The sequence below is a fragment of the Natator depressus genome, chromosome 6 (genome assembly GCF_965152275.1).
Source record: "Natator depressus isolate rNatDep1 chromosome 6, rNatDep2.hap1, whole genome shotgun sequence".
Lineage (NCBI taxonomy): Eukaryota > Metazoa > Chordata > Testudines > Cheloniidae > Natator > Natator depressus.
The window spans coordinates 33,624,444-33,643,974 of NC_134239.1; the positions used below are offsets into that span (position 1 = coordinate 33,624,444).

Genomic DNA, 19,531 nt, shown 5'->3' on the forward strand with positions numbered 1-19,531 from the left:
GCAAGACTTTAAAAGATGCATGTAAAGATGCCTTGATGACTCTTGGCTCTGAATCAACTTAAATATTAGTGCTTGAATGTTGCTGAATCGCATAGGGAAGACCGGCTCTCCTTGTGTTTCTCTCAACCCCCAGATTGGCAATCTTCCAAGAGGGGATTAGAGAATTCTTCATATTACAAACTTGTTTATCCATAGCATGGAGAGACACTAAGTCTCTCGCGAGGTCCCTGGTGCTGACATTCGGTCAAGTACGCCATCAATGGATAAGTTCCTAGACTCCTCAGTGGATAATATCACTGCCAGTTCTTTCATGGACACTCTCAGGGATGCAGACAGAATGAAAGGTAATGTTTTGTATTGGTATTGGTGACTGCCAGTGAGAAGGCCTGATGGTAATATGCAGACAAGTGCCTGCCAGTTCCACCAATATCAGTAGAATCCTTCAAGAGTCCGCTGCAATCCTGGAAGTTAAATTCTGAATTTCAACTTCTTCCATCAACTTGTTCAGCCTTTTGAGAACTCAGACAGACCAAACTCTTCCTGATCTTTTTCTTACTATATGGTGTAGACTCCTGTGTACCTTGTGTCTTGAGGGACAGATTCATCTATCCCTAGTCCTAAAAGCTATTAAATGCCTTCAGAATGATCTGATGTTTTCCCTTTTTCTCCAAGGTTGTGTAAGAGTCCATATCTTCACAGCATACTACCCTATTCCCAGCGTTCATATGTCTGAAGTTGCCAGGATATGCTCAAGAAGGAATATCCTGCCCTCTAGTGCTATTTCTGGATGGAGGCAAGTCCAGCTGCAGTTTGGAATGGAAGGAGGGATTGGTCCTGCTCCCGGGTCTGGCCTTTCTCCTGGTGTCCATGGCCCAAGTTTTACCCTGGGAAGTTTTACCCAACAGAGTCCCTCCTTTCATACTTTGTGGTGGACAGGAATTGAAAGGAGTTTCTACCCTTATACTCAGGGCTCCCCCTAAATCCAGGGGTGTGTGGGGCTCTGCCTTGTGCTGGCATATGCCATACACTGAGCAGCACCTATTCCTTCACCAAGAAGCATCTGTCTCCTGGCTGCTCCTGTAGGCCAGTGGTCTCCAAACTTTTTGGCTCCCGCACCCCAGGGTGAAGACCAGAAGACCTGCCGGAGACGCGCTGCCGACGGAAGAAGAACGGAAGACTTACCACAGGCGGGCCGCCAGAGGGGAACACCAGCTGTGGACGTGCAGAGCTGCCGCCGAAGAAAAAAAAACGGCGGAGTGCCATCCGGCGGCACTCCTGCTGCAGTGCACCCCCTGGGATCATCTCGCACACCCCAGTTTGGAGACCACTGCTGTAGGCCTCCACATTCCTTCTGTAGCTGTTACTCCTCCGTCTAGTGCAGGGGTCTCAAAGTCCCGGTCCGTGGGCCATCTGCGGCCTGAGAACCTCCCCACTGCAGCCCGTGGAGGAGAGATGCAGGCAGACACACTGCCGGCAATGTCTGAGGCAGGCGCCGCTACCCCCCACCCCCTCGCAGCTCCCATTGGCTGGGGGAAAGACAGAGATACCATCACTAGTCGCCAGGCAGAGTCAGCCATGGAGGCAGCATCACTTTTCCCCCCACAATTAATATAAACAAGTCAAAATACCGAACACAACTATCTGATGCACACCTCGCTGCAATCCTGAAGGTTTCAGCTGCTCAGTCAGTGAGGCCGAACATCAACAAACTGACAGAACTGAAGAGTTGCCAGGTGTCTGGCAAACACTGAAAACTCTCTGGCAGGTGAAGAGTTGTATACAGTTGTATGACAGTTTTATTATTTCTAAGAAATTCAAAATAAAAAATAGAATATAAACGTTTTCTTTTCTGAACACCATCTTCAGTGACATTATTGGGCCACTGGGAGAATTTGAGGACTGGCATTGGCCCTAAGGTAAATTGAGTTTGAGACCCCTGGTCTAGTGTCAAAGGAATAGTGAAGATTCAGGCAGACACCATTCCTCAAGGCTAGAGAGAGAGAAGTGAAGATCCCAGCATCCATACTCCCAAGTCTTGTAAGCTCCGGTGATGGGTAGGGGCAGAGTACAGATCACATCAATTCTCCCACTTCAGGCAGTGGGCTGAAGGAAGCATGTAAAAATCTCAGGAGAGCAGCAGGAACAGGAGCAACAGCATGAAGGTTCCACAAAAAGATGATGGGGCTGACGGCAGCTGTAACTGATTTTGTGGGGTGAGGGGCAATTCATTACTTTTGTGGGGGAAGAGGCAGCAATGGCAGTAATTGATTTTGAAGGGGATGAGAAAGAGAGGAGGAAAAGGGAGAGGAAGATTGCGATTGAGAGGACAAAGGGAAAATGAGGAGCAAGGTTTTCTATAAGCCATGTACTTGCATATACATAATGTCTGGAAAACAGGGGAGCTGTTCTCCCCTGGTCTCTGTGGCTCCCCTATCCTACAACCACTTCTACTGCCACTAACTATGAAAGGATCTCCACAGCTCAATCTCTCACTTTCTCCGTTGGTCTTCAGATTGTTCCATCAGACCTAGTCTACCATGAGGAGGACAAGGTAAACAGAGGGAAAGATCTCTGCAGATAGCCCCATTAAAAAATGGAGCCTAGCAAAACCTTAGTGCCCTGAGGGACAGAGGAGCGAGAGAGAAGGAGAAGAAAGATCTTGCTTGGTGCAATTCTAAACTGAGGTATAAAAGCAAGACTATCCTGGATAAGCCAGGAGGGCTGAATCGCTGCTCTGTTTGCATTGCTGGAGACAGAGAATTGGGCATAAGAACAGAATGGGTGTTCTGACTCATGACAAATCTGAAGCGCCTCTGGTATTTGCAGGAAGAGAGGTGTAGCCCACATGTCCCACACTGGGGGAGAGATCAAGATCCAGAATTTTATGTTTCTCAGAATGAAAATAAGTTATGCAAAGTGGACTCCAAGGTACATGTAGGCTGGATTTTGCACCATGGAATTTTCCAAAGCGTTTTATAAAAGCATCAGTATTACACAATGTATGAGATATAAGAACATAAGAACGGCCATACTGGGTCAGACCAAAGGTCCATCAAGCCCAGTATCCTGTCCTCTGACAGTGGCCAATGGCAGGTGCCCCAAAGGGAATGAACAGACAGGTTACCATCAAGTGATCCATGCCCTGTCACCCAATCCCAGCTTCTGCCAAACAGAGGCTAGGGACACCATTCCTGCCCATCCTGGCTAATAGCTATTGATGATATAGATAAATATATAGATGATACAGATAAAGCAGTATGTTCTATATAGATATATATGTCACAACATAGAACATACAACTTTATCTACTGGAGCAGATCAGCAATCCAACACTTCAATTCTACTAGGTTGTAATAACACACAGCAACTGCTATTAAAATGGAGGAACAACTAGTATATAACATATGATTTATTAGCCTTCAAGGACCAATTATTACAATTAAAATCTACAGATATAAGTACATGGTACATTAATTGTGTTTAGTTAGTATATATTTAGTAATATCCAACAAAGCCTAGAATGGTATATAATTTATATTTAAATCAAGGGCTTAGTCTAGATGTGATTTTTCTAAATTACTAACACATTTACATTAAATAGGCAATACACAATTTAAAAATTATAGCTTAGAATTCCTGCTAACTTAGTGTTACTAAGAGTTTGGAACTATCCTCAGGTAGATCTAGATTAATAAGGTATGCTTTCTTTAAGGTTTGTTTCAACTGACCTAAAGTTATACCACCGATATCTGACCCCCCCCCAAAAAGTATCTTTCAGCAGTGGCACTTAGCTTCCAAAATGATTCATTTCAATAATATCTGCATTAAGCTGGGCAGGTTTCTTAGTGTTCTTAATAACACAATAGAGTGGCTCTATTCAAAAGCTACAAATAGGCATTACTAGGGGGCTGACTTTAATACCTGGGTATCTAAACCATTGCTCAAAGCAAACAGTTGCTACAATTTCTAGTCTTACCTTTATATTTAATTTCATTTCATTTTCTTCATCAGTTTCACTGCTTTTAACTAAAATGTTTTCCAGTTTTAGATCTCTGTGAACAATATCTGTCAAGGAAGAGAACAATAACTAAAAATGTATTTATCACTTGTAGTCAAAGTATTCTGACCAATGTTTTTATCTTGTGGAAATTACTCATTCAAATGAGTTTCAGTTTCAATGCATTTAGCTTTCCATTACTGAAAACTTAAAAGGAAGGAGTATTTGCCCTTTGATCCAAGGAGTCTTATATGAAGATTCCAAATCTGGATCAAATTTGGATCCATCCTCCTGATGATCTGTAATAAGAAAAACAGTTTGCATTGCTCTGTGTTATACAATAGCAGACCTGTGAACATCTTATAGAAAAAACTAGTGGATTATAGATTTACAAAATGTGCATATATTTTCATAAGTCTAGTCTCATCTCATATCCAACAGACCAAAAGGGATGGGATTGTAGATTTCTTTATTTCCCTTTCTCTGCCCACCAAAAATAGAGAGAAGACCAAAGCCATACTTGCTTTGAAGAAGGGGCCATTCCACAGAGAAGGAATCATATGTCTGGGTGGGAGAAAAAGAGGAGCTGCTAATTCCTCCAACTAATTCCAAAATATAGAGATGAATAAAATTTTCTGTGTTATTCAAATACAAATCTTCATACTCCTACAATATAGGGAAAAATAACTGGATACACTGAACTCTAGTTTTCTGGCTGAATTGGTTAACTCTGTCATGGGCTGTGGAGGATTTTAATGCTTCCCTGGAGTGAATTAAAATGCTGATGTTGACTGCATCCCACCAAGTGGAGGACAGATAATTAAGGAATATCTAGAGCACTACACGTCTGCTTCTTTCTCTCTGCTGTAATAGACTATTTACTTAGCTGCTGAAATAAGTTAATGCTGTAATACAAAGTGGTTGAGACTTAAGAAGAAGAAATTCATGTTATTGTCAGATGGATGGTGCCGGAACAAATAAGTAAAAGGAAATGTTAATGGTTTAAATAGTGGGGGGAAAGCACTAATGTAGAATGCTTCACTTCTAGGCCACAGGGACACCAGTACTCTAGGAAATAAATAACATATATAAACAGAGATCACTATTACTCTTAAAGAAAAAACTGACATTCAGAGCCAATGAATAAATGCATAAAATGAACATCCTTGCCTTTTTTGTGAAGATACACTATTGCTGATGCAAGGCTCTGAATTATGTGCCTTGTCTCGTTCTCTGTAAATTGTCCTTTCCTGTGAAGAATTTCTTTAAGTTCTCCATCCTCACACAGCTCCATTACAAGGAACATCCGCTAACATTAATAAAGAACCAAAATAGTGATTTTCTTGTATATATATATATATATACACACACACAACACAAGAAATATTGAATATTTTGAGTACTAAAACTCTCAAATTTTCAAGAACATGTACAACAAAAATAAAAAATAATATGGATTTTAATGATTGTTCTAAGAGTTTTTCATTCAAAGCATATTGTCAACTTCTTAAAAAAGAGAATCCTATAGAAGCATAGCTAAACCTAAAAAGACACAACAAGATATTCTTTAATGACTATGAATAAAGCTATAAATACATATTACATGAGCAACCTTTGACTAATTAAATAAAAGATAAAATATATCCTTACAGCTCATCAAAAGTGATCTGTGCCACTGTAATGGACATCATACAGTGGCATCATTACAGTGTCCTTGAGCTTTGTGCTGTCCAAAGCAGCAACAACCAACCCCCTTTCACAAACTGTGAAGTAAGTGACTAAAAAAATGACACTAAGCCCTGGTCTACACTAGGAGTTTAGGTAGAATTTAGCAGCGTTAAATCGATGTAAACCTGCACCCGTCCACATGATGAAGCCCTTTTTTTTGACTTAAAGGGCTCTTAAAATTGATTTCCTTAATCCACCTCTGACAAGTAGATTAGTGCTTAAATCGGCCTTGCCGGGTCGAATTTGGGGTACTGTGGACGCAATTAGAAGGTATTGGCCTCCGGGAGCTATCCCAGAGTGCTCTATTGTAACCGCTCTGGACAGCACTCTCAACTTAGATGCACTGGCCAGGTAGACAGGAAAAGGCCCGCAAACTTTTGAATTTCAATTTCCTGTTTGCATGGTCACCTGCAGCTTGCCACGCTGGCCAGAGCTCATCAGCAGAGGTGACCATGCAGAGCTCATCAGCAGAGGTGACCATGATAGAGTCCCAGAATCGCAAAAGAGCTCCAGCATGGACCGAATGGGAGGTATGGGATCTGATCGCTGTATGGGGAGAGGAATACGTGCTATCAGAACTTTGTTCCAGTTTTCGAAATGCCAAAACATTTGTCAAAATCTCCCAGGGCATGAAGGACAGAGGCCATAACAGGGACCCGAAGCAATGCTGCGTGAAACTTAAGGAGCTGAGGCAAGCCTACCAGAAAACCAGAGAGGCAAACAGCCACTCCGGGTCAGAGCCCCAAATATGCCGCTTCTATGATGAGCTGCATGCCATTTTAGGGGGTTCAGCCACCACTACCCCAGCTGTGTTGTTTGACTCCTTCAATGGAGATGGAGGCAACAAAGAAGCAGGTTTTGGGGACGAGGAAGATGATGATAATGAAGTTGTAGTTAGCTCACAGCAAGCAAGCGGAGAAACCGGTTTTCCCAACAGCCAGGAACTGTTTCTCACCCTGGACCTGGAGGCAGTCCCCCCCGGACCCACCCAAGGCTGCCACCCAGACCCGCTAGTTGGAGAAGGGACCTCTGGTGAGTGTACCTTTTAAAATAGTATACATGGTTTAAAAGCAAGCATGTTTAATGATTAATTTTCCCTGGCATCTGCAGCTCTCCTGGATGTACTCCCAAAGCCTTTGCAAAAGGTTTCTGGGGAGGGCAGCCTTATTCCACACACCATGGTAGGACACTTTACCACACCAGGCCAGTAGCACGTACTCGGGAATCATTGTAGAACAAAGCATTGCAGCGTATGTTTGCTGGCATTCAAACAACATCCGTTCTTTATCTCTCTGTGTTATCCTCAGGAGAGTGATATCATTCATGGTCACCTGGTTGAAATAGGGTTCTTTTCTTAAGGGGACATGCAGAGGTGCCCGTTCCTGCTGGGCTCTTTGCCTGTGGCTGAACAGAAATGTTCCCTGCTGTTAGCCGGGGGGGTGAGGGGCTAGCCACGTGGTGGGGGGAGGCAAAATGCGACCTTGGAACGAAAGCACATGTGCTGTGTATGTAATGTTAACAGCAAGGTTTACCGTGAAAGAGTGTAACCATTGTTCTAGAAAATGTGTCTTTTTAAATACTACTGCCTCTTTTTTTTTCTCCACCAGCTACATGTGTTTCAATGATCACAGGATCTTCTCCTTCCCAGAGGCTAGTGAAGATTAGAAGGCGAAAAAAATGCACTTGTGATGAAATGTTCTCTGAGCTCATGGTGTCCTCCCACACTGACATAGCACAGACGACTGCGTGGAGGCAGACAATGTCAGAGTGCAGGAAAGCACAGTATGACCGGGAGGAGAGGTGGCGGGCTGAAGAGAGGGCTGAAGCTCAAATGTGGCGACAGCGTGATGAGAGGAGGTAGGATTCAATGCTGAGGCTGCTGGAGAATCAAACCAATATGCTCCAGCATATGGTTGAGCTGCAGGAAAGGCAGCAGGAGCACAGACCGCCGCTACAGCCCCTGTGTAACCAACCGCCCTCCTCCCCAAGTTCCATAGCCTCCTCACCCAGACGCCCGAGAACGCGGTGGGGGGGCCTCCGGCCACCCGGCCACTCCACCCCAGAGGATTGCCCAAGCAACAGAAGGCTGGCATTCAATAAGTTTTAAAGTTTTAAACTTTTAAAGTGCTGTGTGGCCTTGTCCTTCCCTCCTCCACCACCCCTCCCCGTGCTTCTCTCCTCCACCACCCCTCCTGGGCTACCTTGGTAGTTATCCCCCTATTTGTGTGATGAATTAATAAAGAATGCATGAATGTGAAGCAACAATGACTTTATTGCCTCTGCAAGCGGTGATCGAAGGGAGAAGGGGAGGGTGGTTAGCTTACAGGGAAGTAGAGTGAACCAAGGGGCGGTGGGTTTCATCATGGAGAAACAGAACTTTCACACCGCAGCCTGTCCAGTCATGAAACTGGTTTTCAAAGCTTCTCTGATGCGCACCGCGCCCTCCTGTGCTCTTCTAACTGCCCTGGTGTCTGGCTGTGCGAAACCAGCAGCCAGGCGATTTGCCTCAACCTCCCACCCCACCATAAACATCTCCCCCTTACTCTCACAGATATTATGGAGCGCACAGCAAGCAGTAATAACAGTGGGAATATTGGTTTCACTGAGGTCTAACCGAGTCAGTAAACTGCGCCAGCGCACATTTAAACGTCCAAATGCACATTCTACCACCATTCTGCACTTGCTCAGCCTGTAGTTGAACAGCTCCTGACTACTGTCCAGGTTGCCTGTGTATGGCTTCATGAGCCATGGCATTAAGGGGTAGGCTGGGTCCCCAAGGATACATATAGGCATTTCAACGTCCCCAACGGTTATTTTCTGGTCTGGGAAGAAAGTCCTTTCTTGCAGCTTTTGAAACAGACCAGAGTTCCTGAAGATGCGAGCGTCATGTATCTTTCCCGGCCATCTCACGTTGATGTTGGTGAAACGTCCCTTGTGATCCACAAGTGCTTGCAGCACTATTGAAAAGGACCCCTTGCGGTTTATGTACTCACCGGCTTGGTGCTCCGGTGCCAAGATAGGGATATGGGTTCCGTCTATGGCCCCACCACAGTTAGGGAATCCCATTGCAGCAAAGCCATCCCTATGACCTGCACATTTCCCAGGGTCACTACCCTTGATATCAGCAGATCTTTGATTGCATCACAGTAGCCCCCACAGTAGATTTGCCCACTCCAAATTGATTCCCGACTGACCGGTAGCTGTCTGGAGTTGCAAGCTTCCACAGGGCTATCGCCACTCGCTTCTCAACTGTGAGGGCTGCTCTCATCTTGGTATTCTTGCACCTCAGGGTAGGGGAAAGCAAGTCACAAAGTTCCATAAAAGTGCCCTTACGCATGCGAAAGTTTCGCAACCACTGGGAATCGTCCCAGACCTGCAACACTATGGTGTCCCACCAGTCTGTGCTTGTTTCCCGAGCCCAGAATTGGCGTTCCACCGCATGAACCTGGCCCATTAGCACCATGATGCCCACATTGCCAGGGCCCCTGCTTTCAGAGAAGTCTGTGTACATGTCCTCATCACTCACGTTACCGCGCTGACGTCGCCTACTCGCCCGGTATTGCTTTGCCAGGTTCCGGTGCTGCATATACTGCTGGATAATGCGCGTGGTGTTTAATGTGCTCCTAATCGCCAAAGTGATCTGAGCGGGCTCCATGCTTGCCGTGGTACGGCGTCTGCACAGAAAAAAGGCACGGAACGATTGTCTGCCGTTGCCCTGACGGAGGGAGGGGCAACTGACGACATGGCTTACAGGGTTGGCTAACAGGGAATTAAAATCAACAAAGGGGGTGGCTTTGCGAGAAACTGAATGGCCCCCTCAAGGATAGAACTCAAAACCTCAAGGATAGAACTCAAAACTGGGTTTGGCAGGCCATTGATTTCACAGAGGGAAGGAGGAGAAAATGAATACAAAACAAATCTGGTCTATTTCTTGTTTTGAGCCACTTCATCTATCTTTATACATCTTGCTGGCAGCAGACTGTTCAGTACGACCGCTAGCCGTCATCATATCCTGGGTGCTCGGCAGAAGATGGTGCAGTATGACGACTAGCCATCATCTTCTGCTGGCTGGAGGTTAAAAGACAGTGCACTGCCAGTAGGACTGAATCGTCACGAGACGAAACTTAAAAGGGAAATGACCTGGCTGAGTCACTCCCATGTTTGCCGAGGCGCCCGATTAAAAGAGCACCCAGGACTACGTCGATGACGGCTACCAGTCATACTGCACTGTCTGCTGCCAAAAGGCAATTAACTGCTGCTGTGTAGCAATGCAGTACCACGTCTGCCAGCACCCAGGAGACATACGGTGACGGTTTGCTGAGCGGGCTCCATGCTTGCCGTGGTATGGCATCTGCACAGGTAACTCAAGAAAAAAGGTGCAAAACGATTGTCTGCCCCTGCTTTCACGGAGGGAGGGAGGGAGGGAACGGGGGCCTGACGATATGTACCCAGAACCACCCACGACAATGTTTTAGCCCCATCAGGCACTGGGATTTCTACCCAGAATTCAGATGGGCGGCGGAGACTGCGGGAACTGTGGGATAGCCACCCACAGTGCAACGCTCCGGAAGTCGACGGTTGCCTTGGTACTGTGGACACACTCCACCGACTACATGCACTGAGAGCACTTGTCAACTGTATAAAAACACTTTCTACAAAACCGACTTCTATAAATTCGACCTAATTTCGTAGTGTAGACAAATTCACTCTCAAAAAAGCTTCCAGCAAGCTCTGGTCTTCCAGCTATTTCTGAGAAAATGGGACAAATCAAAACTGAAAGCTAGCTTCCAGCTGGGTGTTTTCTGCCTGTAACAAGTGGCAGGGACACACTGCAACCAGTGGACTGCCCCCCCGCCCCCACAGTGCTAGAACAAACATGAAGAGACAAAAAATAAACGTCACTATGACAGTACCAGACTATAAACTAGCTAATCCTGAAAGAAAAGAAAGAATTGGGTTGTGAATTTACAAAAGGAAAAAAAATGTAAAACCCATGGCCAAATCTATGCTAGCCAATCAGAAGAGTTGTCTGCTCCTCTTAGAGACAGGCACATAAGTAAGTAAGGCCAGCAAGCTAATTCCTTTAAACAGGAAATGACAACACATGGACTTTGATTATCTTTTCAACTGCTGGCAGAAGGATTTATATTTACTGCCTAGAACAGCCTAGAAAAAACTTAGGAAAAATTAAAATGTAAATTTCTCCACAATTTTCTAGTCACCAGTGGTGAGGAGAAACGTCCCATAAGAAAGGGAAGTGTACAAGAAGGCAAGAGGAATTACCTCAGAATGCAGAAAAGAAAGCTTCTATTGATCTCTGCACCTTTCATTAAGTATTAATAGCATTCAGAGTATTGCAATTAATGAACCCTTACCTTAGGGGTCTCAAACACCTCTTCTAAATGTATTATATGCTCATGATTCACTCTTTTTAAGATGCTCACCTCCCGCTCAAGTAGCTTCACAGCAGAGCTTCCAGCCTTAATTTTAGATGGAAAATGTATTTTACAGAACATGACAATATTCATGATATGACCATATATATGCCACAAGACAATTTCTGTTAAAGGAATCTACAGAATGTGTTAAACAAATGAACGTCTTACATTTAGAAAAAGAGTTACAAAATAAATCCTATTGTACTTTGGGGTTGCTACCATTATAGTTTAGCTTTTTCAACTAATAATGTCTTACATTTATATACAGTCTTTCCATCATAAACCTTTCTGAAGCACTTCATAAAATTGTGTACATGTGTACACATGTGCATACATGTGAGAGGGAAAATAGTAATTACTTTCCCTAAGATGGAAAAAATGTGAAAACACACATATGTGTGAAAATAAAAGGAGTACTTGTGGCACCTTAGAGACTAACACAAGTACTCCTTTTCTTTTTGCGGATACAGACTAACACAGCTGCTACTCTGAAACCTGTCACATATGTGTGAGAGACACAAAAAGGAATTACTTCACCTAACATGGAAAGAACATGACCACTGTTTAACACACACAGCAACGCTACACAAACATTCAAGACAGAAAATGAAGAAGACTATCAGGGGAATGCAGATAAACAAAACGTAATTACTCAAATTGGAAGCTGGCCAGCTTATTGGAGCTGACATCTCTAATCCCGTGAACATTTGCAAGGGGATCTCAAATGAACGCAAATGATTTTTGTCTTGTTCATTATAAAGTAACAAACAGAACACCACCTCTTATTCCACACTGGGCTTTGGCTGAGTACCACCTTGGATGGAAGAGTACAACCTACTCATCTTGGAGGTCTCTATCCAAATATGATCAGACCCAAGCTTACTATTCTTGTCATATGATAAGACATGATTATAAGAACCGTATTTTCTTAACTTGTTTACAGTAACTTAATTAAGGAGAATTAATCATGGTCAGTTTAGCAATTTGATAATGGTAAAACTATGAGCAGTAATACAACAATAGCTCTAAATCTGGATCAGCTAGTAGCCTGTCACACCAAAATAACAGGGGCTGCTAATATTAAAGTTTTAACAGTATTGCACCTTTTCCAGATCTGTCATTCAGCCATAAAAAAGTCTGTTACTAGCTGAAATTTGGCATGCAAGCTCTCAGACTATGTTCATATAGTTTTTTGAATGTAAATCATCATTACAATCAGTTAAGCTAATATTTTGTTTTATTTAGGATTTTTAAAAATTCTCTAGCAAAAAAGAAATAAACTTTAAATGGTATTCACTTAACACCCAATGTTCTCTAAATAGATTTGGATAATTAAGGGTCTGATCGGGCAACCTTTTTCTTCAGTTGTGACTTCATGTAGGAGTAAGAACCTCAAACTGCATTTTTATATTACATTTTTAATAGTTAAAACTTGATGTGACTCACTTTCAGCTACAAGGAAGAGATAGTGAAAATATCAACTAAACAGTGAGAGTAAATACATGCACTGATTGCAATGTGAGTTTTGGATACACGGAGATACTGCAGAAACAGATTGGATAGAAAATCAAAGGAAAAGTAAGACAGGTTTAAAATAAATCAGAGATCTACATAATATTTACCTTTTCCCTGTTCACTTTTTTGATTGCCCATTTTTTGCCGGTTTCCTTGTGTGTTACTTCAATTACCACCCCAAAGCTGCCTTGTCCTAATTTTTTTCCAAAATAATAGATTTGCTAAGGAAACAGAAACAAGAAAAAGACATTTTGTTTTAAAAACTTTGGTGGCAAAATATAGTTGTCATTGTTAAAAGTATCTGAATTGGAATGTTTAAAAGATCTCTTTAACAGGAGATGATGAACCCTGCCCATGTACACCAACATTCATTTTTTAAGAGAACACCTGTTCCAATTTTCAATGCCAGTTGATATGAGAGGCTAGACCTTGATGAGTTATGTAAATCTCAGTATGAATTCTCCATCTGAAAATTTTGAGAATTTTGTTTTTTATCATCTATTTATTATTCCACAAATTAGAGTGTTGGCCACAGTTACAAAAGAATAATCGATAATGTAAGTTAAAACAAACATTATGCAGACCTAACACAGGCAAGACTCCTAGCATGTTCAATGGTAGTTTAGCCTTAGAACAGCAGCATTCAAATATGCTACACATAGAAATCACAATTCCTCTATGCTTACAATACATAACAAGAGGAAAATTTAAGTTTCCTGTGTACCTGTGATTTGCAAATTTATATGTAAATAATACAACAGGCTCTGATTAAATGTCTATTGCAATTGCTGGCAGCCTTTCAACTAACTTCAATGGTGACTGGATCAAGTTCTTAATGATTTGAGACATTAAATATTTTTTTCTTTTAAACAAAAGCTTAGTACTTTAAAGGTGACCAGCAAAGGAAAGTACTGGGTTTGTACTCCAGTTTGATTTCTATTCCAAAGATACAATTTCTAAGACAAGATATTTCTAATGTACTAAGATCCTGTTATGTTAATCTCAACACATTTCCAAAAAGTAACAAAAACAAATACAAGAGAGAACAACAAATATCTGTTGTGAACCCTTTACAGACTTCTCAGCACACCGACAGATGGATCTTTTGGTTAACATTTCTGGACTGGCATATAGCCCCAATCAATGAACTGTTTATTTCGGTCTGTTCCTTTTCATAGAGGGGTGGGGGCGCAGGGAAGTTCTCTCAGTTAAGAGTAAATTCATTGCTCTAACAAATTAATATCCTGAGACACACGATGGACTGCAAATGAAGTGCTGCACTTCTGACCACACACACCAGGTCATTTTAGAGCACTGGTTTCTGCACCTTTGAAGCAAAATTCATGGAGAAAACAAATGGGTGAAATTCTGTGGCCTGCGTTGCGCAGGAGGTCAGACTAGATGATCATAGTGGTCCCTTCTGACCTAAATATCTATGAATTTATGAATCTATGAAATCGTAGAATCATAGAACATCAGGGTTGGAAGGGACCTCAGCAGGTCATCCAGTCCAACCCCCTGCTCAAAGCATGACCAATCCCCAACTAAATCATCCCAGCCAGGGCTTTCTCAAGCCTGACCTTAAAAACCTCTAAGGAAGGAGATTCCACCACCTCCCTAGGTAACGCATTCCAGTGTTTCACCACCCTCCTAGTGAAAAAGTTTTTCCTAATATCCAACCTAAACCTCCCCCACTGCAACTTAAGACCATTACTCCTTGTCCTGTCATCAGCTACCACTGAGAACAGTCTAGATCCATCCTCTTTGGAACCCCCTTTCAGGTAGTTGAAAGCAGCTATCAAATCCCCCCTCATTCTTCTCTTCCGCAGACTAAACAATCCCAGTTCCCTCAGCCTCTCCTCGTAAATCATGTGTTCCAGTCCCCTAATCATTTTTGTTGCCCTCCGCTGGACTCTTTCCAATTTTTCCACATCCTTCTTGTAGCGTGGGGCCCAAAACTGGACACAGTGCTCCAGATGAGGCCTCACCAGTGTTGAATAGAGGGGAAGAATCACGTCCCTTGATCTGCTGGCAATGTCCCTACATATACATCCCAAAATGCCATTGGCCTTCTTGGCAACAAGGGCACACTGTTGACTCATATCCAGCTTCTCGTCCACTGTAACCACTAGGTCCTTTTCTGCAGAACTGCTGCAGAGCCATTCAGTCCCTAGTCTGTAGCGGTGCATGAGATTCTTCCGTCCTAAGTGCAGGACTCTGCACTTGTCCTTGTTGAATCTCATCAGATTTCTTTTGGCCCAATCCTCTAATTTCTCTAGGTCCCTCTGTATCCTATCCCTACCCTCCAGTGTATCTACCTCTCCTCCCAGTTTAGTGTCATCTGCAAACTTGCTGAGGGTGCAATCCACGCCATCCTCCGGATCATTAATGAAGATATTGAACAAAACCGGCCCCAGGACCGACCCTTGGGGCACTCCACTTGATATCGGCTGCCAACTAGACATGGAGCCATTGATCACTACCCGTTGAGCCCAACAATCTAGCCAACTTTCTATCCACCTTATAGTCTATTCATCCAGCCCATACTTCTTTAACTTGCTGGCAAGAATACTGTGGGAGACTGTGTCAAAAGCTTTGCTAAAGTCAAGGAACAACACGTCCACCGCTTTCCCCTCATCCACAGAGCCAGTTATCTCATCATAGAAGGCAATTAGATTAGTCAGGCATGATTTGCCCTTGGTGAATCCATGCTGACTGTTCCTGATCACTTTCCTCTCCTCTAAGTGCTTCAGAATTGATTCCTTGAGGACCTGCTCCATGATTTTTCCAGGGACTGAGGTGAGGCTGACTGGGCTGTAGTTCCCAGGATCCTCCTTCTTCCCTTTTTTAAAGATGGCACTACATTAGCCTTTTTCCAGTCGTCCGGGACCTCCCCCGATCACCATGAGTTTTCAAAGATAATGGCCAATGGCTCTGCAATCACATCCGCCAACTCCTTTAGCACTCTTGGATGCAGCGCATCTGGCCCCATGGACTTGTGCTCGTCCAGCTTTTCTAAATAGTCCCGAACCACTTCTTTCTCCACAGAGGGCTGGTCACCTCCTCCCCATGCTGTGCTGCCCAGTGCAGTAGTCTGGGAGCTGACCTTGTTCGTGAAGACAGAGGCAAAAAAAGCATTGAGTACATTAGCTTTTTCCACATCCTCTGTCACTAGGTTGCCTCCCTCATTCAGTAAGGGGCCCACACTTTCCTTGACTTTCTTCTTGTTGCTAACATACCTGAAGAAACCCTTCTTCATTAACTTTCTTCATAAATCTTCATTAACCAAGCATTTTGAAGTTAGATGATATGAGATGTCTCACTAGCTGTTTTCTTCTTTTAGGTTTGAGATAAATGAGCAAGAAGAATGGGATTCAAAAATATCAGGAATACCCCTTTTATTTTGGTACTTGTTAAAAAAAAGGTGTTAGCCTCTCACTTAAACAGGAGGAGAATGACTTTTTGGTATTGGCCTTTTCAAAAGCAGCTGTACAGTGGTAACAGGGAAAGGATCTGGACTCCTCAATATAGGAGTCTGGCTCCTTGTTAGCTAAATATAGTGAACAGGAGCCTTAAGACAGAAAATCATGACTCAGGTTCCTTCGGCTGAAAAACACCTGCAATCCATTTTAGGAATAAGGTGCTAAAAGATCAAATTGTTCTTTTTGGGGAAAAAAGGGAAGCTCAAATTCCCAGAAATTATTAAATATTATACAAACAAAGCTAAATGTCTCTATCTGCTGATGTAGAACAGTTAAACCTAAGGTTCGGCAGGATATTATTAATGATAAAAGTGGCTACATACCTGAATAGCCGCTCCATCATCTATTCGTGTGTGAGGAACTTTGCTTTCTGCAGTATTGCTGCGAGTTGACTGGGTGAGCATTTTTCTATAAGGTTCTATTAGCTCTGATTTTGGCATCTTTATACAAAAATATGAAGCATGAAATTAAACTACAATTCATTATTTTAAAAATTCTTAGATTGTTTCAGATATTTCAGTACACCACCTGCTGCAAGATATGTAATACACTAAATCACAGTATGTAACAGTTTAAAAGATGAACAAGATTTATAAAACAAGAATTTAAAACCAATTACAGGATTCCACATCACCTAAGATTAATAGTCAATAAACTGACATTGCAAAAGTTCAACTTATTGACTATTAATAAGTCGGCAAAATATCTATAGAGAATTATGTAAAAACGAAGAATAAGTTTTGTCTTTTGCAGGTCTCTATTGCTTGTATTCAATGGGCTATATTCTGTTTTAGTGTAAATGGAACTATTCCATTAAAAGCAGCAGACTTGTGTCTGCTTACAGAGGGACAGGAAGCGGCTCAAAAACTTGATCACAATAACCACATTTAATAACATGGCATCTTTATATATAAGATATATATATCTTTATCAGTTCAAAGTGGTGCCAATATATTATGGAAATATCATATGGTCCTACACTCCCAATTTTAATCTGTGTTTTTGAATTTCTCTCAAACACAAACAAAATGATCACACTAGAGTTGCTAGTGAAGCTGGTCAGAAAATTTTCGACTAACCAGGTTTTTGTCAGAAAATACAGATGTATCGAAACCAAAACTTTTTGTGGGAATGTACCAATTTTGACAAAATTTCATAAGGAAATGGTTTCGCAGGTCCAGGATGAACTTTCTAGTCAAAACTACAAGGAAGCGGGGGAGGGGTTTCAGCCACTCACTTAAGATGTGGGAGACCCAGATTCAAGTCCCTAGTCTGAATCTATTGGCTATTCTGAGTGGGTCTCTCAGTCTCTCCTGTTACAGCTATTCCACTTCATATAAATAAATATTCATTGGGCCAGACAGAGAGAAAGGGAGAGAGACGGACTACAGCCCAGTGGTTAGAGCACTCACCTGGGATGTAGTAAATTCGGATTGAAGTTCCTGTTCCAATAAATATTTAAATTATTGATACAAAGTGGGACAGCTCCAACAGGAGAGATTGAGAAAGACCCACCTCAGAAAACCAAATAGTCTGGTGGGTAGGGCATACATCTGGGATATGGAAGATCCATGCTCAAGTCCCTGGTCTGAATCAGCATATTCCGGGATGGTGCACTCTCTCTTCTTTGAAAAACTTCAAAAGCTCTTGGTTTCCTCCCAGTACCGAACAGGAAAATTTCTGAAATCTCAAAAAAGTTAATTCGATGAGCAAACCATTTCCTGCCTAGTTCTAGATCCTAGCAATTTGATTCTCAATCATTTAATTTCTTGGGTGGTAGAGTACAGGAGTGCCACAGACACATTTAAATCTTTTGTGGAGGTAAACATTACAGCCATTCGCCAAAATTAATGACCAAGGCAAGCACTTAAGTACTTAGCTGTAGACATGCATTGATGTCAGTCATACTAGTCACATACTTGAAGGCAAGTACTTACTCATGTGCCCAAAGTTAAACACGTGCCTGTGTGCTTTATTAAATTGAGACCTGAATGAAGAGGTCATAACACTCTTAATCAGAGGAAAAAGAAAAGGAGTACTTGTGGCACCTTAGAGACTAACTAATTTATTAGAGCATAAGCTTTCGTGAGCTACAGCTCACTTCATCGGATGCATACAGTCAGAGGAGTTTAACTGTGTTTAAAAATGATTGTGTGTTGGGGACAGGGGTGTCCTTAGGATTTATAGGCCCTATGCAGTATTATTGAACTGGTGCCCTTATGCCTGATGGCAACCTGGTCTCGCATGTGTATTTTAGATAAAGGTGGTCTTTTGAAGGATTTATTTAAAAAAATAAATGTCTGAAGATCCAAGCATTTAAGGCTAAAGATGAATACTCAGATTGTGCATTTAAAAATCTATGGAAGTATTTTTTAGAGATGTGATTTTATAATCTTCAGCAACACACTAACAAAATATTTTTAAAGCAAATTTTAAACTAAGGTCCTGTAGACCAACATGTTCTGAGTAAATATTACAGTAATCCACAACTGTTTTTGTCACTAAATTCAGGCACTGACAGTATATACCTGGGGGTTGGCATATGCCTGTTAAATGGCTTCATTACCACTTGAATGGCTCTTTAACAAAAAGAAAAGGAGGACTTGTGGCACCTTAGAGACTAACAAATATATTTGAGCATAAGCTTTCGTGAGCTACAGCGAAAGCTTATGCTCAAATAAATTTGCTAGTCTCTAAGGTGCCACAAGTCCTCCTTTTCTTTTTGCGGATACAGACTAACACGGCTGCTCCTCTGAAATCTGTCATTATGCAAGGCTCTTTAACAGTTTCAATGTTGTGCTAGGTTTCAGAGTAACAGCCGTGTTAGTCTGTATTCGCAAAAAGAAAAGGAGTACTTGTGGCACCTTAGAGACTAACCAATTTATCTGAGCATGAGCTTTCGTGAGCTACAGCTCACTTCATCGGATGCATCCGATGAAGTGAGCTGTAGCTCACGAAAGCTCATGCTCAATTAAATTGGTTAGTCTCTAAGGTGCCACAAGTACTCCTTTTCTTTTTGCGAATGTTGTGCTAATAGGTCTGACAGGCTGGAAGCCTTTTTCACTTTTAAGTACTAGATCCCCTCCGGAGAAAGACTCACCAGGCTGCAGCATCCAGCTGTGGTGGGAGTCTGCAGGAAGGGTCAGAACAGGGATAGGAAGAAGCGGGCGGGTGGACGCTAAGACCCAGGGGTGCCCCAAATTTTCAGGTACCCTACTCAGCGGCGTATGCTGCATATGCCTAAGGACAGCCCTGGTTGGGGACACAAAAATTCTTCCCATATAGCTGGTGACTGAATAGGAGTGAAATAGCGATGAATGCAGGCCTTAGTATGAATGGTCCAACAAGTGCCCTTGACTTTCCTGGTCATA

At 42.6% G+C, this 19,531-nt stretch overlaps 2 protein-coding genes and 1 long non-coding RNA gene across 10 annotated transcripts in view; 2 read left to right on the forward strand and 1 right to left on the reverse strand.

Annotated features, from left to right (window-relative positions):
* The window catches only part of LOC141988907 (uncharacterized), a 34,602-nt gene extending 32,839 nt beyond the window's left edge, over positions 1–1,763 (forward strand). The window contains exon 3 of the long non-coding RNA XR_012639865.1: positions 673–1,763. This is a non-coding gene — a long non-coding RNA (uncharacterized LOC141988907). The remainder of the gene's footprint in view (positions 1–672) is intronic.
* STK33 (serine/threonine kinase 33) overlaps positions 1–19,531 on the reverse strand; it is a 93,142-nt gene that overhangs the window by 29,637 nt on the left and 43,974 nt on the right. For 6 of the 8 annotated variants that reach the window (XM_074955004.1, XM_074955006.1, XM_074955003.1 and 3 more), the window contains 5 exons: positions 16,484–16,600; positions 12,786–12,899; positions 11,101–11,205; positions 5,168–5,306; positions 3,977–4,065 (listed from right to left, as the gene is read on the reverse strand). In XM_074955004.1, coding sequence (XP_074811105.1) covers positions 3,977–4,065; positions 5,168–5,306; positions 11,101–11,205; positions 12,786–12,899; positions 16,484–16,600 — 564 coding nt within the window. Of the gene's footprint in view, positions 1–3,976; positions 4,066–5,167; positions 5,307–11,100; positions 11,206–12,785; positions 12,900–16,483; positions 16,601–17,675; positions 17,841–19,531 lie in introns of all 8 variants that reach the window. The other 2 variants (XM_074955007.1, XM_074955005.1) reach the window with 2 other exon arrangements.
* Positions 5,935–7,736, forward strand: LOC141988906 (uncharacterized). The gene is made up of 2 exons (XM_074955009.1): positions 5,935–6,757; positions 7,333–7,736. The coding sequence occupies exons 1-2, from the start codon at positions 6,064–6,066 to the stop codon at positions 7,584–7,586; spliced, it is 948 nt and encodes a 315-aa protein (XP_074811110.1). The 5' UTR covers positions 5,935–6,063; the 3' UTR covers positions 7,587–7,736.